Below are 22,513 nucleotides of genomic sequence, written 5' to 3' on the forward strand. Positions count from 1 at the left end.
TCAGGCTCCCAACACTGGCCACGATGCATATTACTAATATAAACCCCTTATGCATGTTTCTACAAAGGGATTTCCTCTTCTCTCCCTCAGGATGGAGTAAGCATTAATGTGAACAATCATTCATGCTCGTATACTCTTACTTATTCCATCCATGAGAAGGAGGATAGCTTAGCTCATCCAGGAGACTTGGGGGAGCGGGGGGAAACAACCTCCCCGGGGCCATGTTAAAAAGGAAGTACAGTCACTGCCTTGAAATGGAGTCAGCACAGGCCTGGCATGTGTTGCTCTTCTTGAACCACCTATACCCAGGCCAGTGAGGGAGGGGCAGAGAGAGAGAGAGACACACAGAATCCAAAGCAGGCTCCAGGCTCCATGCTTCCAGCTGTCAGCACAGAGCCCGACGCAGGGCTCGAACCCATGAACTGTGAAATCATGACCTGAGCCGAAGTCACACGCTCAACTGACTGAGCCACCCAGGCACCCCATCAATTGTTTAGACTTTAGGACAGAACGGTAGTGAATCCTGGCCCAGCTATGTCCTCAACACATACTTGTGATTAGCCAGGATTCTTTACCTACAACGTGAAGCCTACATGACAAAAATACCTACAATGTAGCTTTAGTTAACTGCGGGTTTATTTTACTCTTTGGAAAAGTGATATTCATAATCTTCTTAAAATAAGATTTTGTTTGTTTTTGTTTTGTTTGCTCTGAAGGAGTTAGAAATGTTTCTCATCATGGAAAAGTCTCAGAGAGATTTTGTTACAGGAATGAGGTTGAACTGCCGCTATCATTCTGGTTTGGGTGTGTCTTTCCAAGAGTCCCTTCTTAAGTGGTAAATCGATTTGTGAAGAAAGGACTGTGAACATTGAAATTACGAAAAGAAATCACTGTCGCCTAGTGATATCAAATAATTCAAAACAATTTATGGGGAGTGCATTACGTATTTCGGACAACTGAGGCCAAAAAAGGAATTGTTTATCAAATCCTCCATTCAAACATACATTCACTCACTCAACAAGTACTTCATCAGTATCTACCACGTGCCAGAGAGTAGCCAGTGTCCTGTGCGTCTCCCAGAGGGAGAGAAATGAAGTTTAAAAATACAGCACTCCTCCCCTTAAGGAAGTGTTTTCCTTCACATACGCTGTATCTTCAATTTTGCCTCTCACTTAACAGTTAGTAACTCCTTGTACTTGAGCTTTACGTCTCTTTTTTGCCTGGGTTTCCTGACCCCAAATAATCAATGATCTGGAAGCTAACACACTGAACCCTCTTACATAACAAAGCTCTCTCTGCACTGCAAATCATCACTCTGTAATCAAGCCATGTTGCACACATGAGTTTCTACGAAGTGGCCTGCCCCAGCAACACAGCTAAGCACTCTATCCAGGAAGTAAAAAGGCAACTGGGAAGTGCTGAAAGAGATCCTGGAAAATAGATGACAGCAGATGGGATGCTGTGTGTTTTCCTAAGCATCCTTGCTCCTCACTGATCTCTTCCTTGATAGATATTTAGGATCAGATGGGTGATCTGGGGAGTGATTCTCATGGAACTGAAGGTCAACATTTATTGGAACAGACTTTCGTTGGACTATGGGTAGATGATTCCTGCAAAACACTGGATTTGGGTGTTTCCCATCAATTCTCAACATTCATTTCATTAGTACAGTTTCAATTATAAAGAAACGCCTATGGGGCGCCTGGGTGGCTCAGTCGGTTAAGCGTCCAACTTCAGCACAGGTCATGATCTCACGGTTCATGAGTTTGAGCCCGCGTCAGGCTCTGTGCTGACAGCTCAGAGCCTGGAGCCTGCTTCGGATTCTGTGTCTCCCTCTCTCTCTCTGCCCCTCCCCTGCTCATGCTCTGTCTCTCTCTGTCTCAAAAATAAATAAAAAAACATTTAAAAAAATTTTTAAAAAACAAAAGAAATGTCTACTGTAGTCTTTTGATTCACAAAAGGATTTTTCCCCCATACTTTGTATCATGTTCCCAAATCAAATCTTCCAAATATTTCCTTGAAAGAAGGCATTAGGTAGTAATATTTTAGCTTTGGAAATTTGCATGTAAGTTACTTACAACATTGTAAATTTCTTCCCCTGTCCTTCAAATGCACCGTATAAATACTGCATTTGATCCTTAACTTACACTTCATCAATAATTCATTTCAAAAATATCCCTCCGTGAGACCATCAGCTGCTGAGGTGTTCGGTTTTCGGGGAAAGCACTTATTTACTGCATGAGCCCAGGAAGGCTGGTAAAGACTAGGCTAAAAGCTCCGCATGGAGCGAATTATGGTAATTGAATTAATGCTCAAATCCACAAAGCTCTACTCAAATCTGCTGAAAGGTTTTGCACTTTATTGCCCACATCTTGACGGGCAATGAGTCCACTGGAATTGTTCAACACTTCATAAGGAGGCTTCCCAGATTAATTTCTCATCGTTACAAGAATTACTGAAGAATGTCTGGAGGTATCTTCTAGAGCAATCTTTCAAAGTCAACACTGAGAGTTAACAACCTCTTTACTATCTTCCACTTTTGGTTCACCGAAACTACAAGTTCAAGTCACCAGAAATGAAAATCAAAGGAAACATCACATAAATAATTTTGATGAATGGGTAAGTTTTAATTCACGTATGGCAATATTCTGGTTAATGATACGTCTCCTTAGGACATCCATTAAAAATCCATTAACTTAACAGGCTAAATCTAATAAAGTTACTCTGGAAATTTTCTGCTAGATTAACATTATGGATTATTAACAAATATTTCCTGTAGGTATTGCTCTATTAGCAAACTGAATATACCAATTAAACACGGGTTTTGTGTCAGGGTTGGGGGAAGACCAAAACATTAAAAAAAAAAAAAAAAACATAGTTGAAGTTAGACCCAAGTTGCCAAAGATACTACAAAAATCAGTAAAAATCATTATAGCTTTTATTTTTGAGAGAGAGAGAGAGAAAGACATAGAGAGAAGGAGACACAGAATCCAAAGCAGGTTCTAGGCTCTGAGCTGTCAGCACAGAGCCCAATGAGGGCCTCCAACTCATGATCTGAGCTGAAGTTGGATGCTTAACTGACTGAGCCACCCAGGCGCCTATCATTATAGCTTTTAAAAGCAAAAAGTGCCAACCTACCAGGACCAGCCATCTCAATTTATCTACTTACTAATCAAATAGTAAAATTTATCCACTTACTAATCAGATAGTAAAATTTATCCACTTATTAATCAAATAGTAACTGAGCTACTAAACTGTGCCATGCCCTGTGCCAGCACTGAGGACACAAAGGTAAATTAGTGAAAATCCTGACGTCAAGGAGCTCACAGTCTAGCATGGAATCAAGACACACACAGGTAACCAACGTGTATTATAATAAGATATGGCCAATATACCATGGGAACACTCAGAAGGAACAACCAAATTTGAGGGATAGTGGGGAGCATGAGTAAAAGAAGTTGAAATTTGTGTTCCAATATGATATCACCTCCTTCTAGGGCCTCCCATTGGAAGTTCTTTGATCCTGACTTATCATTTATTGCTTCTACATGTGGTTAAATGAGATTATTTATCAAATTCTTGTCTGCAAACAGGGAAACACTATTTTTGTCACTGACTGTGAGAATTACATGCAACAAGGTATGAGAAAGCACATAGACATGTGCTTGAAATACAGAAGGGGAAGCAGGGTTGGTACTGATCTGCTGCTTACTATTCATAGGCACCCACTGAATATTAATGGCAAGTCAAGATAGCAAAACGGCTGGAGTAGGATTTGGAATCATTCAAACGCGGGTCTGAATTCTGCTTCTACCGCTTGCAACTTATACAGCCATCATTTAAACACCGTTCCCTTTTCTGACCCTCAGTTTCTTCAGCTGAAGAAAATACAATAAAACAGCTCTGTTACACAGTTGTAAAAATTTAACAAGATAAGGGTTGTAATACAACAGTATCATGTCTGGGAAGCAGTAAGCTATTAGTGTTAATTGCTACCATTTACTCTGTCTTCACAGGTAAGACTGTAGAGATATGGAAACATTACTAGACTTATCTAAGTTGAAACCATCAGTGACAGAACTAGAACTGCCCTAGCTCCCAGTTCAGTGTTTTATTTTTTTTTTTTTTTGGGACAGAGAGAGACAGAGCATGAACGGGAGAGGGGCAGAGAGAGAGGGAGACACAGAATCGGAAACAGGCTCCAGGCTCTGAGCCATCAGCCCAGAGCCCGACGCGGGGCTCGAACTCACGGACCGCGAGATCGTGACCTGGCTGAAGTCGGACGCTTAACCAACTATGCCACCCAGGCGCCCCGCCAGTTCAGTGTTTTAGACCCATCTTGCCTGTACCCCTCAATTAGATGACAAAACACCCTCCCCTAGCACTCAGTCCTAAAGGTTCTTCAAGGTAGCAAGCTCATGGGGTGCCTCTAGAACAAAAGATTGGGAACTCAGGACCTGATGGCCCTGCTTTAACTCTAATGACCAGTACACTAATACCCTGGTGCTATGGGCTGAATTTGTGTCCCCAAGTTCCCATGGTGAAGCCCTAATCCCCAAGGTGACTATACCTGGTGATATGGTGGGTGGGACATAATGAAGGTAAAATGAGGTCAAAGGGTGGGACCCTGACCCAACAGGATTTGTGTCCTTAGAAAAAGAAACACCAGTGAGCATTCTCTTGTGCACACTCTTTCTCTGCATATGTAGAAAGAAGAGGTCATGTGAACAAATGTGAGAGGCAGCTGCCAACAAGCCAAGAAAAGAGGCCTCAGCATTAAACTTACCTTGTTGGCACTTTGACTTTGGACTTCCCAGTCTCCAGAAGGGTAGAAGTTCCTTTCCATTGCTATAAGTCGCTCAGCCTATGGTGTTGTTATAGTAGCTTTAGTGGTCTAGGACCCGGGACAGTTCTTTGCCACCATTTTCTCTTAACTCCTGCCACCTGTCTCGGTTCTAACAACCTTGCCTGTGTCTCACACATTCCGTCAGCATCCATTTATCAGTAACACCTGTGCCAAGACACTTACGGGTAAGGCACAGGGTCCCTGCCCTCTAGAAGCTTTCAGCTGAGCATCAGCTTCTATGCGGCTGCCCATTCTCCTTGGGAAAAGGAAGCACTGTCTAAAACCCCCGCCTGCTTGGCAGGAGCCCCAACATGCCACCCTCTAGCCAGCTCACTCAGCCCCCACCATAAAAGACCGACCCTGGTCCCCGTCACTGTCCAAGCTGCTGCCTCCAAATGGCCCGACCACCCAAAATTTTAAAGCCAACCATCATATTAGTCATATGAATACTTAAAATATTAACTCTTTTTTACACCCTATGAAATTATATTCCACTGAGATCCCATCACACCCTACTCCCGTCCAGGTAGGCACACTTGTTCCAGTCTACTTAATGTTGGCTTTGGGTGCTCAATATTGGGACTGCTGCCCAATCCTTCTGGAGGCCACCATATACCCACACCAGTTGCCTCCATCTCATGTGTCCCATAGGCAGTCTGTTTGGTAGGAATGTGTGGAATTAGAGACCCTAGTTCTAATACTGACTTGACAACTGAAGAGCGGACAAGGAACTGAATCTCAGTCTCCCCATCCATAAAATGGGAACAGCTAGCTACACTACCAGGTCTGTGAGGGCCAAATGAGACAATGTATATAAGTCACCTACCAAAGGACTCAGAATGTAGCTGATGAAGAAGAAAGCTGCTTTGCCGTATTCCTCTCATCCCTGGTCCTGACCTCTTCCCCTTCTCCACCAGCTCAGATCCAGAGATGGTTTCAACTGAGCCACAGCAATTCCAGAATGGCTCTTTGTGCATACTACTATGACTGTTCTTTTTCCCCAGACTTAGCAATTTGTAGTTGAACAGACCACAGACAACCAAGGTATGTTGCCTACCACATGGTAGTGCAGGGGCTACCTGAGTCTCTCATGTTTCTATCCTTGAACTTTAATTTTTTTTTTTACATTTATTTTTTGATAGAGAGAGAATGAGCATGAGCAGGGGAAGGGCAGAAACAGAGGGAGACACAGAATTCAAAGCAGGCTCCAGGCTCTGAGCTGTCAGCACAGAGCCCGACGCAGGGCTCGAACCCACGAACCGTGAGATCATGACCTGAGCTGAAGTTAGATGCTTAACCGACTGAGCCACTCAGGCGCCCGATCCTTGAACTTCAATAGATGGGTCATGAGGACTCCACACCAGAGAAAGGTGAAAGTGGAATAATCTATTGTGTGACTCAGTTATTAAGGACAGCCAGAATGTGTAGCTGACACCAGTTTTTTGCCAATATTCAATAACACAACTCTCAAGTTTTAGCTGGTCATGCACATGGACACATGGCTGCCTGGCCAATGACCACATTTCCCAACCACCCCTACAGCCTAGCTGGGTCTCATGAACAAGGGCTGGTCAGTGGGATGTGATCAGAAATGACGTGGCTCATTTCCAGGTTATGCGCTCTCCAGAAGAACATGGATGGATTTCTCAGTCCTTTTCATTCGTCCCACTCACTGGCTGGGAACTGATGAGAACTGGAGTAACTACCTTGGACCCAAAGTTGGAGGTCATGTTATGACAATGGCCGAGCTGGCCTGACAGTTACTTACCTCTATTCTATCACAAAGAGAATGACCTTCCATCTTGTTTAACCCACTGTACTTTTTTCCCTTGTATTGTTACAACATCTTAGCCTAAACATTCAACTAGAACTGTTAAGTAGCAACGAAAGGAAATAAACAGCTCTCTCTGAGATGACCGTGCAAACTTTAAACTTTCAAATGTGAGCTACTGTGATTTGTACTTAGCATCTAAATTCTTCCCCCAAGTAAACCCCTACTAGTCACTCATGCCTTTAATGCCTACTCATTGCCACATAAAACTGGAAGTCTGGGATTCTATGGCCTTATAGACCAATGGCTCATGTCCTAGTTTGTCTTGTTCCTGTTTCTTCTAATTTTGATGTCTTCAACTATTTTTTTCTGTTCATGGCCTTGTGTGGTTCCTTGAACCTAATTCATAAAACATCTTCCTAGTACTCATGGGAAACAATCTATATGTACTTCCTCAATTATGCTATTCCCAGCAACTCCCTGCAAATGTCTTCCTCAATCTAGCCCAATGTCTACAATTCTGTATTTCAGGACTGACTTCCACAGCCTATATCTCTACTCAGGTCCTATGAGTCCCAACACAAGGGCCCACTAGTCGTGGTCGACCCACAGTAATGGATTCATCCCTCTTAGGAAAACAGGGCTGAGTTTCTGCATTTCAATTCATACAAAAACAAATAAAAAACCAATATCCTCATACACACACGCATACACATAATCACTTTCCAGATGTTTTCATTTTGTTTTGATTTTACCTATTTTGCTGTAATTATCCGCAACAAAATCTTCCAAGCCAATCAGCTTCCAGAAACTGTCATCCCAGCCTTTCTCTGCCGAGTATGTCCATTTGCACACCAGGGAGCAGAGAGACCTAAGAAAATGGGACAGAGGCAGAACCAATAGTATGAGTCAGGCTTCCTTTATATTTTGCCAAATACCTCCCCAGATATCTGAAGCAATGTTAACGAAGTAGAATAAGTCAAAGTAAGTAATTACACATCCCTGTTCAGATTCAAAGTCTCCATTTGTACCTGGCCATGGGTTGGTGGCTGTGGGGCTCAGTGATGGGTAAATGGGTGTTCTACTCTGCTTTGTGCATGTTCAAAACTCTCTATAATAAAAAAGTAAAAAAAATTCAAAAAGTGACCGGCATACATATGGTTGCTTCAGTCTAAAGCAATATTTAATAGAAGGAAGACCTGAATGCTGGAAGGTACTTTCTTCTCCAGCTTCATTTCTCATACATTCAGCCTTAGTATTGTACATTTCAGCAATAACAAATCATTTGCAATTCTCTCAGGGGGAGGGGGTGGAAAACATATTCATGCACATTTCTAGGTCTTTGCCCTATTCCTACTTGTTTGGAAACTCTTCCCAGCTTCTTCATCCTGATAACTGAGTCCCCAGTTCTGGGTAGAGGTGCTCCTCTGAACTCCTGGAACGTGAAACATACCTTCTATTATCGCCCTTAAAGTGCTGTGTAATTAACTGCTTCCTATGTACCTTCCCAACACTGCTATTGCCTTCCAACCCATGCTTCATGGTGTGCCCACAGCAAACCTTATAAAATTAAATCTGATTATATCAATCCCTGATTAAAACTCTTCAACTGCTCCTCAGTGCCTTCAGAAAAAATCCAATCCCTTAGCTGGGCTTAAACCGCCTTTAGTAATAGGACTGTGCCAACCTCCAGATTCCTGTCTTGCCGTTCCGACCCCTGCTTTCTTCATTGTCCAGAGTGGTATTATTTGAAGTCTCCCTTAGCAGGCCTGATTCCTCCCTTCCCTGGGCACTGAAACCTTTATTCATTCTGCCTAGGATGTTCTTCATTGTTACGTATTTGCCAGTTAGCAAATACGTTCATGACTCTTATCCCTTTTCATGAACCCCAGTGAAGGGCAAACTTGAGTCCAAAGCCTCTTCTCTAAGCTTCAACCTGGACATACCTGTAACATTTACCATGGTAACTGTCTCTGCCCATTCACTTCCCTGTCTCCTCCACTAAGCCTTCAGAGCCAAACCAGCCCTGCCCAGCTCTACCTCCAGTACATAGTCCACACTCAGCCAAAATGCATACTGACTGAATGGCCACACCAACCATCGAATATGGTCTATCCGCCTCAGCAAAGGTAAGTGATAAACTTGGGGAGCTCACACAGTTTAAAGGCTAAAACTATCTCTTAGAGTCAACAGTCTATGTGCATCTCATTCAGTCATTCACACTGATTCACTCATGCACTCACCCACTCAAGAAGTAGTTAGTACTCAGTTACTATGCTCCTGGCACTATGTGATGCCCTGGGGAACCGGTGGTAGGCAAAAGAGTTGGTCCCCTGCCTGCATAAAAGTTGACAGCCAAACTGGGGGACACAGAAATTAATAAATCACACCTCAAATCACACACTAACAGTAATTTCTAAAGGAGGGAGAGAAAAAAAAAAAAGAAAACCTTTAGCAAGGGAATCTGATATAACCTGGTGGGAGAAAAGGGGAGAAAGTATCAAGCAAGAAGGGCTCCACACAGGAAGTGACCTTTTGTGAGACCCAAAAGTCTTTTGAAAGCGAATACATGTTATTTATCATTCAGGATTTTTCTAGACATGGTGGAGAGGGCAGAACACCTCGAGCTAAGGAAGCTAAGTGGGACAGATATACTGAAGGAGTGCTAGCGTCCACAGAAATGTAACACACACATGCTAAATCCTCCACCTTATAAAAGACAATTCTCAAAATCTGAGGTATCAAGAAGATAGTCACCTACGTAGCACATTCCAAAGAACATACAACAGGCTAAATCCTCTTGGCACAAAGCCTGGAATTCCAACTTTTTGGAAGCTCTGATGGCTCAATGCTATGGAACCGAAGACGGTGTGGACAGATGATGTCTAATGATCTGGCCACACAGAATAGCACTTCACTCTCCAAATGCCCCAGCCATTTGCAGAATTCTATACCTCTGCTCTCAATGTTCCTTCTGTCTTAATTGCTTATTGTTCCTTCCACTCATTCTTGACTATTGGCCAACTCCAAGTCCTCCTTATAGTCCAGTTCCAATGGCACCCCCCACCACTAGCTCCAAGCTAACCTCATTGCTCCCTCTTCTGGGGCAGCATTCTAACTTGGTAACATTGCCTTCTAGCTCTGAACAGCGGTGGCAGGTTGGAGTCACGGTCCAAAGTGTCCAAGCCTCCATATATGTTCATCTCTTGCCATGTGATTTGTAACTGCCCGCCCCCTCCTATCTCCACCCTATCCACAGGGCCTCCTTTCCTAAGTGTAGACTTCAGATTCTGTCACATGGCTGGATTCGGCCAAAAGAATAAGTCAGAGGACAGCATTCTGGTTTCAAGCCTAAGCTTCAAGAGGCATCATGTGTTTCTGCTTGCTCTCCTGTGTCTCTCGCACAGCCTAGAGAAAATCACATGGGGCTAGCACAGTGGTGCAAGGAGGAGAAGAGATGTGTACAGCAGGGCAATGACCACCAGACTCGGCCTGCATCACACATCCCAGGCCGTCAAGACCTGACGCAGTGAGTTCAGCTAACACTAGAAGAACCACCCAGAAGAGCACAGTCTAAACGAGCAACACCATGAGCCAAATAAATGGATTACTGTGCTCAACTACTGAGCACTCGCTGTAGTTTGTAATGGAGCAACAGTTAAACAACTCAACACTTTACAGCACAATTATGTTACCCCAAGCAGGTTTTCCCCCCAGTAAGGGCAAGGAGAGGGATGTCTGGGTCCTCACAGCACGTTAGAATAAATGGCCAGAGAGCCTGCTTTGAGGAAAAATGACTAAGCCCAGGAGGCAGAGAGCTTCACAGCTGCAGATGCCTCGGGCAACTCCACCCACCCTCCTCAGGATTATTCAAACACTATTAGGGTCCATTTCATTTGGATCTCTTTAAATCAACTCCTAAGTAATATGAATGTGTAAAAGCAGGGGGTGGGATACCTGGGTAGCTTAGATGGTTAAGCATGTGACTCTAGATCTCAGCTCAGGTCATGATCTCACAGTTTTCCCAAGTTTGAGCCCCGCATTGGGCTACAGTTGGAGCCTGCTTGAGATTTCTCTTTCTCTCTCTTTCCCTCTCTCTCTCTCTCTCTCCCTCTCTCTTTGTCCCTCCCCTCCCACCCCTCCCCCCTCTCTTTCTCTGAATAAGTAAACTTAAAAAAAATTTTTTTTAAGACATTAAAAACAAATAAATGAACAAACAAAAGCAGAACAGGAAAAATGTAGAGTGGATCTGAGGCCTCCAGCTCTCCAGAACTCTCCAGGAGAGACAGAAAGTGAGTAAAGGCAAGGTACCAGTAGCAGAACAAAAGGTTTCCCTCCCCTTGAGGCCTTTGTTAAGACACCAGGGTTTTGCCATTCCCTGAGGTATTCCTGAGCAACTTACAACTCCCAGAATAGCAGTTCCCCATCAGGCAAGCTGACCTACCAGCCTACTGGGGGTGGAAGGTGTAATCTATAGGATCAGAACCTCAGACAGGGGAGAAAGGCTGGGCTACACTAGCAGGCTGGGTTGTTTCAAAAACGAGCAGCCAGGGAGGAGTGTTGTCGCCGGGGAGAAAGGGTCACCGGCTGTTTGTTCTCTGCCAGCCAGAATACCAGGGCAGAAAGTGCTGGAGCTTCCTCGCTTTTAGATTTGTTACTGACGAGACTGTAAAATCCGATAGCCAGGTCAAAAGAACAACAACCAGTGAGCAGGCAGCACAAAAACCATACTAACTTAGGGGACCAGGTGATATGAGAGTGGGTCTCAGAGAACATGTATAGGAGGGCAGGTGTCTCTGAAGAGATCACAGTACAACGCCTGGAACTCAACATCAATAATGGAAGTAGCCAGAGGGCAGAAGGCGGAGAGAAAGCCTTTCTGAACAAGACACACGGATTTTAAATTTAAAATTTTTTAAATTTCTGCAGAAGGACTAAAGGGAAAATCGCTGGCACCGTTGAGAAGCCTATTAATGACCGGGAAGGAATTAATAGGAATAATTAATAGGAATCCCCTATTAATGACCGGGAAGACCAAATGAACAACATCTCCAACTACCCAGAGCAAAGGCACAAAAAGAGAAATAATGAGGGAAGAAAGAAGAGAGCAGATCCACAGCAGTATAACATGAGCATTACTGTAATTCCACACGGGATTTTTTTTTCCAAGGAGAAAAGGAAAACTTTAAAAAGAGAGAGAGAAAGAGAGATGAAAGAGATGCTATAATTAAATGAATACACTACCAGATCTTTTTTTATTGTTATTATACTGAGCTGAAGTAAGATTTAAGATTTAAGCCTGAAGATTAAAACGCTCATTAAGTCCAGGAAGTGAATCCAGGAAATACTTGAGTTTCAAGCATAAACAGAAAATTACACCAGCTTCCAGACAGAAAGAGTAAGTTACTTACAAAGGCAAGAGATTCAGACCGGCTAAGGAATTCTCATCTACACCTCTGGAATGTAGAAGACAGTGGAACAGTGTACAGACTATGAGGAAAAATGATCCAAAAATCCTATGCCCAGACAAAATATTATTCAGCTGTCAGGGGAGAAGAAAAACATTTTCAACATGCAAGGATTAAAAAAGAAAACTTCCCATATACGTGCTGTGAAGGCAATACTTGAGCGTGAACTTAAGCAAAAAAACAAGTGATTCAACATTAGGGAAACCAGTGGTGGTGAGCGCTGAGATGTTCATTCTCTCTCTCCATATGCGTGTGTGTGCACTTACACACATAGGCACGTGTACATGTGTGCACACACGTACATAGGTACATACACACACATTTAAATCTACAAAGATGACGATAAACCATGAAACAGGAATTTGTAATACTAAGCTTTCCTGAAACACCTTCCTGGGATATTAGAAGGAAAAAAATCTATTAATGGCCCAGAGGTGAAAATACCATTAGCAAAATCTCAAAGTCAGAAATTGAAGAAGACGTACGTACACAGGAAAAATAGGCATATGTGTATATCTGTGTGTTTGGGACGGACGTAAGTTTAATAATGTACAGGATGAAAAGGTAATTTCTAACAGAATCAAAAAGCGTAGCAGAAATCTCAAAATAACAAGGAATTAAAAAGGAATAAAGAGGAAGTTAAGAAGTCAGTGAAACCAAACTAAATCAAAAAGGAAAGCAAAAGAGGGTAATGTAATGTAAATAGAAAATAAAAATACCATAGAAAAAATAAAATTGCTTATTTCAGTTAATTACAACAAATGTGAATGGGCTGAATTCCACAATTGGTTGAAAGACAATACTATCCACATTGGGGTTAAAGTTGAGGACTATCTGGTTTACAACACATATTTTTTAATATGATAAAAGAGTTTTTTTATAATGAATGTTACCATTCATTAAATTTTATGAAATGAACAACATAATGTGACATCTATAAAACAAGAGTTCCTAGATTAAAAGAAAAAGAAAAACAAAAGTCACTTGATGGGGCTTCTGGGTGGCTCAGTCGGTTAAGCATCCTTCGCTTCAGGTCATGATCTCACAGTTTGTGGGTTCCAGCCCTGCAAAGGGCTCTCTCAGTGCAGAGCCTACTTCGAATACTCTGTCTCCCTCTCTCTCTGCCCCTTTCCCACTTGCACTCTCTTTCTCTCTCAAAAGTAAATAAACATTTAAAAAAAAAGTGAAATGAAGAATGTCTCAAAATTAATAACCTTAAGCAGCCAACTTAAACATTAGGAAAAACAAAGATAGATTAAATTGAAAAAAAAATCAAAAGGAATAGTAAAGAAAAAAGAATATGAAAGATATAAAATAACAAGACAAAACTCAGACAGTCAAGAGATCCAAAATGTGGCTCTAGGAAAAGACAATACAGAAACCAAAACAAAACAAAGAACAAAACAAAACAAAAAAACCCTCTGGTCAAAGTGAGGAAGGAAAAAGAAGAGCAGGAGAAAAATAACAAATATCATGAATGAAAATGACAGACATCCTTATAGATAAAGCAGACCTTAATAGAAAAAAAGAGATTAAGTAACATTATGCTAGCAAATTTGAAAATTTAGACGGAATGGAAAATTTACTAGAAAAACAGAACTTACCAAAGCTGACTCAAGAAAACATATGAAACCTTAATAAACTATTTAAAAAATGAGCCAATAGTTAAAAATCATCTCTCAAATAAAACTTCAGCCCAAATGGCTATACTAGAAAGTTTTCCCAAATGTTCAAGGAACAAAGTACTCCAAATTACTTCGGAGTCTAGAAGAAGAAGAAATGCTCCTCAAGTTATTTATGAAGGTAGGATAACTATATTACAAAGCCAAACAAAGACAGCATGAGAAACAAAAATCAGACGCCACTCTCACATTATGAATGGAAGCATAAAATTTCTAAGCAAGCCATGACCAAAATAAAAATGAGAAAAAAAAATACATCATGCATAATACTCCAAAACATTTTAATCAGAGATCTATGAATGTGTTTTGCCACAGTTTTTTTTTTTTATTAAAGGAGAGAAAATCACCAACTCATATTGAAGAACGAAAAAAACGTAACGAAGTTAAAGGCCACATCAAGATAGAAACTCTTACTGAAGTAACAACAATAGAAACTTCTGCTTCTAACCATGATGGAGTAGCAGAGACTGGATTTTACCTCCCCGTCCCCTGCCCTGCCCCCATCTTAAGAAACTAGAAAAGGGGGGAGAAAAAAAAAAACGTGACACAACTGCTCTCAGAGCCTGAACAACAGGCAGCACAGAACTATCCCGGAGAGAAGGAAACAAATGAGGTGAGCCCTAAGATTGCTCTGGCTTTCTGCCAGGAAGCCCATGCCCGACCACAAAGCAGAAAGAAGGATGCCAAGGAAAACAAGTCAAGTTCATGAAACCGAGAAGACTGAGATCAGAATTCAAGGAATTTGAGGTGGCTGGAAGCTGTGCTGGCACAGATTTCCAAAGAGGAGGTAGCTATGCAGGAAGAGGGTCCTGAAAATCTGCACAAGAGTCCCATGAAAGCTTTATGGAGATGCAGACATGCACACAGATGCTCCAGGAGATCTGGTGAGAAGTGACTGGAAATCTGTGAGCTGAACAGTTCTCAGGGCTCACAGTGAGAACGGGAATCATCTGAGCACACCATCCTCACTGACTCCTTGGGGCATTCAGTGGAAAACCCCAAAGAATGCCTAGAAGTATAACTGAGCCTTTCTGTGTAAAGGTTACAATAAACCTGCACTAACAAAGTTTAGAAAGATTTCAAAAAATAAAACTAAGCCAGAAGTACATTAACAGCCTACCAGAAAAAGCAGGAAAGAAAAAAGAGAGAGAGAATAAAACCCAGACACTGGATAACAGAAAATAACTGACAATATCAGCTTCCAATAAAAAATATTTGAAGAAATAATTGTCAAATGTTTTCTTCAATTTGATAAGGGCTATCACCCACAGAGCCCCACTCACTGGAAGAAACCAAAGGAAGATAAAGACAAAGAAAACCACATCAAGACATATTATATAATCAAATTATTTTTTAAAAATGATCTTAAAAGTGGTCAGAGGAAAGACAGGTAATAGACGAACAGTCCTAAAAAGGCAGATTTTTTTCCCAGAAATAATGCAACCCAGAAGAAAGTGGAATGACATCTTTAGAATACTGAAAATTTTTTAAAAGAAAGAAAAAATCAAACTAGAATTTTATATTCAGAAAAAAAGATCTTGAGGGGTGACTGGGTGGCTAAGTCAGTTAAGCGTCTGACTCCCAATCTTGGCTCAGGTCATGATCTCAGGGTTCATGGGTTTGAGCCCCATCAGTGCAGAGCCTGCCTGAGATTATCTCTCCCCGCCTCTCTCTCACTGCCCCCATCACCCCATCAAGCATGCGCTTTCAAAATACATAAATAAAATTAAAAAAAAAAAGATCTTTACACAAGTAGTAATGAAATATAGGCTTTTTCAAACAAACAAAAACAGAACTCATTTCCAACAAACCTGCACTGCAAGAAATGTTAAAGGCAATTCTTTAGGGAGGAGGAGGATGGCATTAAATGGAAATGTTAATTGATAAATGATTGTTAATTGAAAGCAATGAAAAGTATCAGAATCAGTAAATATGTGGGTAGATACAAAGGGCAGCTTTTCATTTTTAAATTTCTTTAAAAGATAATTGACTTTTTCTTCATCTTTAAAATATAAATTAGGAAAAAAATTCAAAGTACTGTGGGGCTTATAACACATGTACAAAAAATGACAATAATAGAACAAATGATAGGGAGATATGAAAGATACTACATACAGCGGGGTATAAAAATATTTTAAGGCAAACTATGATAAGTTAAAGATGCATATTATAAATCCTAGAGGAACCAGTAAAAAAGGAGATAAAATTAATACACCAATTTGGGAGATAAAAGGGAATACTAAAAATACTTCAGTAATCTAGAAGAAGGTAGGAAGAGGGGAAAATTATAAAGAACACATGGAGCAAATAAAAGACAAATGGCAAGATGGTAGATTGAAACCTCACCTAAAAACTCCCTTGGAAAGGCAAAAAATTTCAGGCTGGAAACAAATAAAAAATAAAAAATAAAAATCCAACTCTGTGGTGTCTGTAAGAAACTTACTTTAAATATAAAGATGCAGAATAGGTTCAAGAGTGGAAGGAGAGAAAAGATATGCCATGCACACACTAATAATCAACAAGTTCAAGGGGCTACATGAGTATTCCACAGTAAACCTCAGAAGAAGAAATATTACCAGAAAAAAGAAGTCCATTATGTAATGATAAAAGGGTCAATTCACCAAGATGACTTATAGGTTAAAAAAGAAATTGTAATTGAATGGCAACCTGAACTTAGCTGGAGTTATATTTCTTTTCTCTTTGTGGTAGCTCAGAACTTCATGTACACGAAATCAAGGATTCACGACAGAGTAATTGGATGTGATCACCTGGGGTCGCCTTTGTTTTTTACACAGATTTGAGACTCAGCAGTCTCAGGAGCCCATGTTGACTAAAAGGTCTGACAGGCTGGAGGGGTCCAGAACTCTGGGCTTATTGTATTTTATACTATTTTTTTTAATGTTTTATTCATTTTTGAGAGAGTGGGGGAGGGGCAGAGAGTGAGAGAGACAGAATCTGAAGCAGACTCCAGGCTCTGAGCTGTCAGCACAGAGCCCAACACGGGGCTCGAGCTCATGAACCATGCGATTACGACCTGAGCAAAAGTCAAATCGCTTAACCAACTGAGCCACCCAGGCGCCCTTATTTTATACTATTTTAGATAAAAGCATGTATGAGTGGGGAAGGTCAGAAGGTACTAAAGCATCTACTGCTTTATGATAAAAGAATGTTATTTTGTTTCATTTCCTGATGCTCTCTGTCTAGCCTTTCTGGAATTTCAGTACCTCAAGTCTGGCCATGACCTCCCACAGCAGGGACCATATGTACCTTATTCATCATGCCATTCCCCAGCACGAGGCACAGTGCCTCCCTGGCAAATTTTGAGAGTTCAATCTGTGTTTATTGAGGTAATGTATGAGAACCCTAGGATGTCAGTTACAAGAGGAAGCTTTCAGGTCCCTAATCACTTTTTAATTGTTTCTATTATATGGCCCAGATCTTCAGCAACTGCTCTCGGTGCAGACTCTAGAAGAGAAAAAGCTAGATTTCTGATCCCTGGAGCGACCAAAAGCAGCAGCAAAACACTGGTTTCTTACACAAACTATGCACCTTATGGAAATGCATTTCGCCTACCTCACATACCTCCCTCCCATTGCCTACTTCCCCCAAAACATGCCAAATCTCTAACACATCTTCTTTTCTTCCTTGAAAAAAGCAAAAACAAAAAGACCCTTCCAGTTAAAGATACCAGACTGACTACACACGTTGACCTCTGCTCCCTTTAAAAACTCTAATACAATGGCAGTATAAGAATGTTTCAAAAAGGCAAAAGCCCACAATGACAAAGATAACACATGCAAGGACACTAACAGAAATCTGAAAGGCAGAAAACACAGATGGATGAGTAGTAAGGCTCTTGGGAGACTCAGAAAGATAAAACCTAAGTAGCAGGGTGAAAAACCCAGAATCACAATGATTTCTCTGCAGAGACCCAAAAAAGTTCAGGACGTAGTGGCACCAGGTGCTTCTGAAAGTGGGAATAAAAGTGGGGCTAAAAACAGCAAGGTGGCTGCAAGCTGCATAGGAAGTAATCAGAACCCCATGCGCCCTCATTATGAGCAACCGGGGGCCTCCCTCTCCTGCACCATGAAAGGTGATGGAGGTTCACTTGAGACTGAGTAGGGTACAGGGCCCAGCTACAAGGGATCGTCTTAACAAGAACAGGGAGATAAAGTAAGGAGACGCCTCTCTCTCTGCGAGTAAGCCCTCAACATCCGTTCCCCAACTCAAGTCCTGGAGCTCTGGCTGCCAGGTTTACACCCTGAAGATCCGTTTATGGGGAAGCTGAGCAGACAAAAGCAAAGACCTAAGGCTAGTTGGGAGGGCATTCTCAGAAATAATAAGCCACTCTAGGCCTATGAGGATTAAAATGGCAGAATATAAGTAAGACGCATTTTTTTTTATTTTTTATTTTTTTTTTTCAACGTTTATTTATTTTTGGGACAGAGAGAGACAGAGCATGAATGGGGGAGGGGCAGAGAGAGAGGGAGACACAGAATCGGAAACAGGCTCCAGGCTCTGAGCCATCAGCCCAGAGCCTGACGCGGGGCTCGAACTCACGGACTGCGAGATCGTGACCTGGCTGAAGTCGGACGCTTAACCGACTGCGCCACCCAGGTGCCCCAGTAAGACGCATTTTTGATGGTGAATAGCAGTAACTGATACCATCATCATCATCATCGTAGTAAAACACACTAATACAGAAACTATTTACCGTGGGCCCACTGTGTATCTACCAGAACTGTTCTAGGCAGGGAGGAGCCCCCCACCTCTGAGGGACACAAAAGGAAAGAAAGTGTCACTTCTCCTGAGACCACGAAGGAGACTTTGCAAGCACAAGAACTTTTGACTTTCCTGCTTTTACCCAGAGCAAGGCACACATCAAAAGCACACGCCTGCTGGGTTCCAGAGGCCTGATCATTATCATGCATTTCTCAACAAGACTTTATAAAAATGAAGCCAGCACTGCTGCATTATTTATATGCAGTTCACTGTATTGACATGGCCAGGCCCCCACTTTCAAGGGAAGCCTTTTGTTCTCTGCTTGGGTAAGGCAGAACCTGGAGAGTGTCAATCGAACAAGCTAGGGAGTAACAGAATAATTAGAGCCCGAGAGTGGGGATAAATTACCAAGCTATTCCTGGCTGCAGCCTTCAGTATATCACAGGCCTGTGATGGCTCTGTTTTTCTAAGCCATACAACAGACTGAATCGCCAGCACTGAAGACTGAGCTCAGGGGGAGATACGACTGGGGCTAGATTGCTAGTTCTATCAACAAAGACACCAAGAGGGCCTTATTTCTGAAGAAATACCACTGCACCGATTGGAGCTGCTTCTGTGAAAGACCTGTCAGATTTCAGGCTTGTTACCATTGGCTCTGTACTTCATCAAGACTTGCTGACAGGTCCATGACAGACCGAAATAATATATGCAATGATGCAACACAGGGCAATATTAAATTGCCTTTTCAGTGAGACTTGCCGATAACATGGTTTAAACATGGCTGTGACAATTTGGGGAGCATGAAAGAACTGAATAAATAATCAAGCTCAGGGAGTTTTCCCATGCTCCCAAGAAAAAAGAGATCTAAGAGTCAGAAAACAAAAGACCCTAAAGTCCCTGCCAAAACATTCCAAGATCTTGGGGAAGCCCTTGGACTCATGGGTTTGGATTTAACTCCTCAAGAATGAGGATGATAATGAATAGAGGCAAAATGAGAGGTGGGGGAGGTAAAGGGGGAAGAGAAGGAAACTAGAGGCAGGTCATGAGTCTGCTTCAGGCCAAGCACTGTGCCTGGGACTTTTATGTAGGTTACTGCAATTGTTCCCACAATAAAATGATAAGGGTGCTATCAGTATTCCCATTCAACAAAGGAGGACACTGAGGCTCTGAAAGGTTGGGTAGCTCATCTGAGGTCATATCATTAGGAAGGAGCAAGGCAGAAGTCCAAATCCTGGCCCAATCAATCAAAAGTCTACACTTGTTAAATATTCACGCCCATTCAAGAAAAGATATTTACAATCAATTAGGGCATGAAAATAGTGTAATAAATTTGAGATATTTGATTTCTCTATGTTTTACCTTGTCTGTTATCACTTTTCTTTAATAAAGGAAAAACATAATAATAAAAACAGATGAAGAAACATGGAGATCTAGCGGGCAACTAAGTAGCTGCCTTAGGGTTGCCTGCGAAGATGTTCTGGTAAAACTTAACATGTTCAAGAGGTGCATTCCATAAGCCAGGACACAGGGACAATAATGAGATGCTCCCTGAAGGTGCAAAAATGAACACTGCTTTCAAGAGTTCAAGCCGTGAAGTCCACCCACAATGAGTAAGAGTAGAAACTGCAAAATTATCATGAAAAGACACAGTGGGTTGCAGGACTCTGAGTTCACAGAGCCGATTGAAAGCATTCAGATGGCTAAGGAAAGAATACGTCAATCAGATGGATGGTTAGCCTACATGGAGCAGAAGAGGCAGAAGCCAGCAAGTGTCAGTGGGGAGAGGGAATAGACATGAGGCTTTCAAAACTTTCAAGACACACTGTCCCCAAGAAAAGGAAGGAAAGAGAAAGAACTGGAAAATGAAATGGGAAAGGAAAAGAAGCAAAGAGAAAAACAGCCTAAAACTAGATTCTAGAGGGATGAATAGGCAGAGCACAGAGGATTTCTAGCAATGAAACTGTAAGATACTATAATGGTGGATACATGTCACACATTTGTCCAAACTCATAGAGTAACCAACGCCAAGAGTGAAAAGTAACGTACACCATGGACTCTGGGTGATTATGATGTGTCAATGTAGGTTCAACTGTAATAACTGCACCACTCCTGTGGGGGATATTGATAATGGGGGAGGCAATGCATGTGTGAGGGAAGGGGGTATATGGGAAATCTCTGTAACTTCCCCTCAATTTTGCTGTGAACCTAAAACTTCTCTAAAAAAATGAAGTCTATTCACCTCACATCAGTCAGAGCGGCTAAAATTAACAACTGAGGCAACAACAGATGTTGGCGAGGATGCGGAGAAAGAGGATCTCTTTTGCACTGCTGGTGGGAATGCAAACTGGTGCAGCCACTCTGGAAAACAGTATGGAGGTTCCTTAAAAAGTTAAAAATAGAACTACCCTATGACCCAGCAATAACACTACTAGGGATGCAGGGGTACTGTTTTCAAGAGGCATGTCCACTCCAATGTTTATAGCAGTGTTACTGACAATATCCAAAGTATGGAAAGAGCCCAAATGTCCATCGATGGATGAATGGATAAAGAAGATGTGGTGTGTATATATATACATATATATATATACACACACACACACATACATACACAATGGAGTATTACTCGGCAATCAAAAAGAATGAAATCTTGCCATTTGTGACAACATGCGTGAAACTAGAGCGTATTATGCTAAGCAAAAATAGTCAGAGAAAGACAAATATCACATGACTTCACTCATGTGGAATTTAAGATACAAAAGAGATGAACATAAGAGAAGGGAAGCAAAAATAAAATAAAAACAGGGAGGGGGACAAACCATAAGAGACTCTTAAATACAGAGAACAAACTGAGAGTTGCTGGAGGGATTGTGGGTGGGAGGATGGGCTAAATGGGTAAGGGGCATTAAGGAAGACACTTGTTGGGATGAGCAGTGAGTGTTATACATAGGGGATGAATCACTGGAATCTACTCTTGAAACCATGATTGCCCTATATGCTAACTAACTTGGATGTAAATAAATAAATAAATAAATAAATAAATAGGGGAAAAAAATGAAGTCTGTTGAAAACAACAACCAATCAACCAACCAATCTCGCTTCTCAATGTCCTTCCAAGGATCAAGGTTCAGAAACTGGCAGAAACAGTGTCTGCACTTCAAGAAGATACAGTCAGGCTTGCAATTAATGTCAAGAATATGGCAATTTTGTGACTTAATTAGCCATCTAAGACACTCATAGTAAATATCATCACTCTGGACTCAAGGGATTCATGGTCTCTCAGGAGGAGAAGAGCACCTATGATCACCCATTAACATGGGTTAACAGTTCACTTCAGAGCTCATGCCCTTAACTACTATACACACTACCTCTAGGCACATACCCATTGTATGACAGGGGAATTTCACAGGTGAGATACAAAGTGTTTAAGAGGAACACCAGGGGTGCCGGGGGTGGGGTTCAGTCGGTTAAGCATCTGACTCTCAATTCCGGCTCAGGACATGATCTCACAGTTCGTGAGATTGAGCCCCCACATTGGGCGTCGCACCGTCAAGGCGAGATTCTCTCTCTCTCTCTCTCTCTCTCTCTCTCTCTCTCTCTCTCTCCCCTCCTCTACTCCCTCTCACTCTGTCAAAATAAATAAATAAACTTAAACAACAACAACAACAAAGAGGAACACCAGAGGAAGAGAGCGACTCTATTTGGAAATATTAGGAAGCTTCCCTTAGGAGGAGAAGTTTGAATTGTGAGTCCTGAAATATGAGTAGGAGTTACCAGGTGGACAAAGGTTGCAGAGAAGACATTTCAGGCAGTGTATGTACAGGCATTCAGTTCAAGCATGAGCCTGTCTCCAGATGGGAGATGGACTAGCTGACCTCCCAAGGATTCTTCCAGTCTTCTGATTTGACTGCTGATATAAGAAATTACTGCACATGAAGGAACTACGGGTTTGGGGTTCGACATGGTGATACCGTCATTCATTACTGAGCAAGAGGTCCTCCCAGTACTTCATTTTCTCCATCTGTTA

At 41.9% G+C, this 22,513-nt stretch overlaps 1 protein-coding gene across 7 annotated transcripts in view; it reads right to left on the reverse strand.

Moving 5' to 3' along the window:
• The window catches only part of FGGY (FGGY carbohydrate kinase domain containing), a 419,346-nt gene that overhangs the window by 257,858 nt on the left and 138,975 nt on the right, over positions 1-22,513 (reverse strand). For all 7 annotated transcript variants that reach the window (XR_006963068.1, XR_006963067.1, XM_047085935.1 and 4 more), the window contains one exon: positions 7,373-7,488. Coding sequence is in view for 5 of the 7 variants with exons in the window: in XM_047085935.1 (XP_046941891.1) it covers positions 7,373-7,488 (116 nt within the window). In the remaining 2 variants the exon portion in view is untranslated. The remainder of the gene's footprint in view (positions 1-7,372; positions 7,489-22,513) is intronic.

Source organism: Lynx rufus, unplaced genomic scaffold (genome assembly GCF_022079265.1).
Source record: "Lynx rufus isolate CCGP_SWC_20201006 ecotype Redwood Valley unplaced genomic scaffold, mLynRuf1.p SCAF_2, whole genome shotgun sequence".
In the NCBI taxonomy this organism is placed as follows: Eukaryota; Metazoa; Chordata; class Mammalia; order Carnivora; family Felidae; genus Lynx; species Lynx rufus.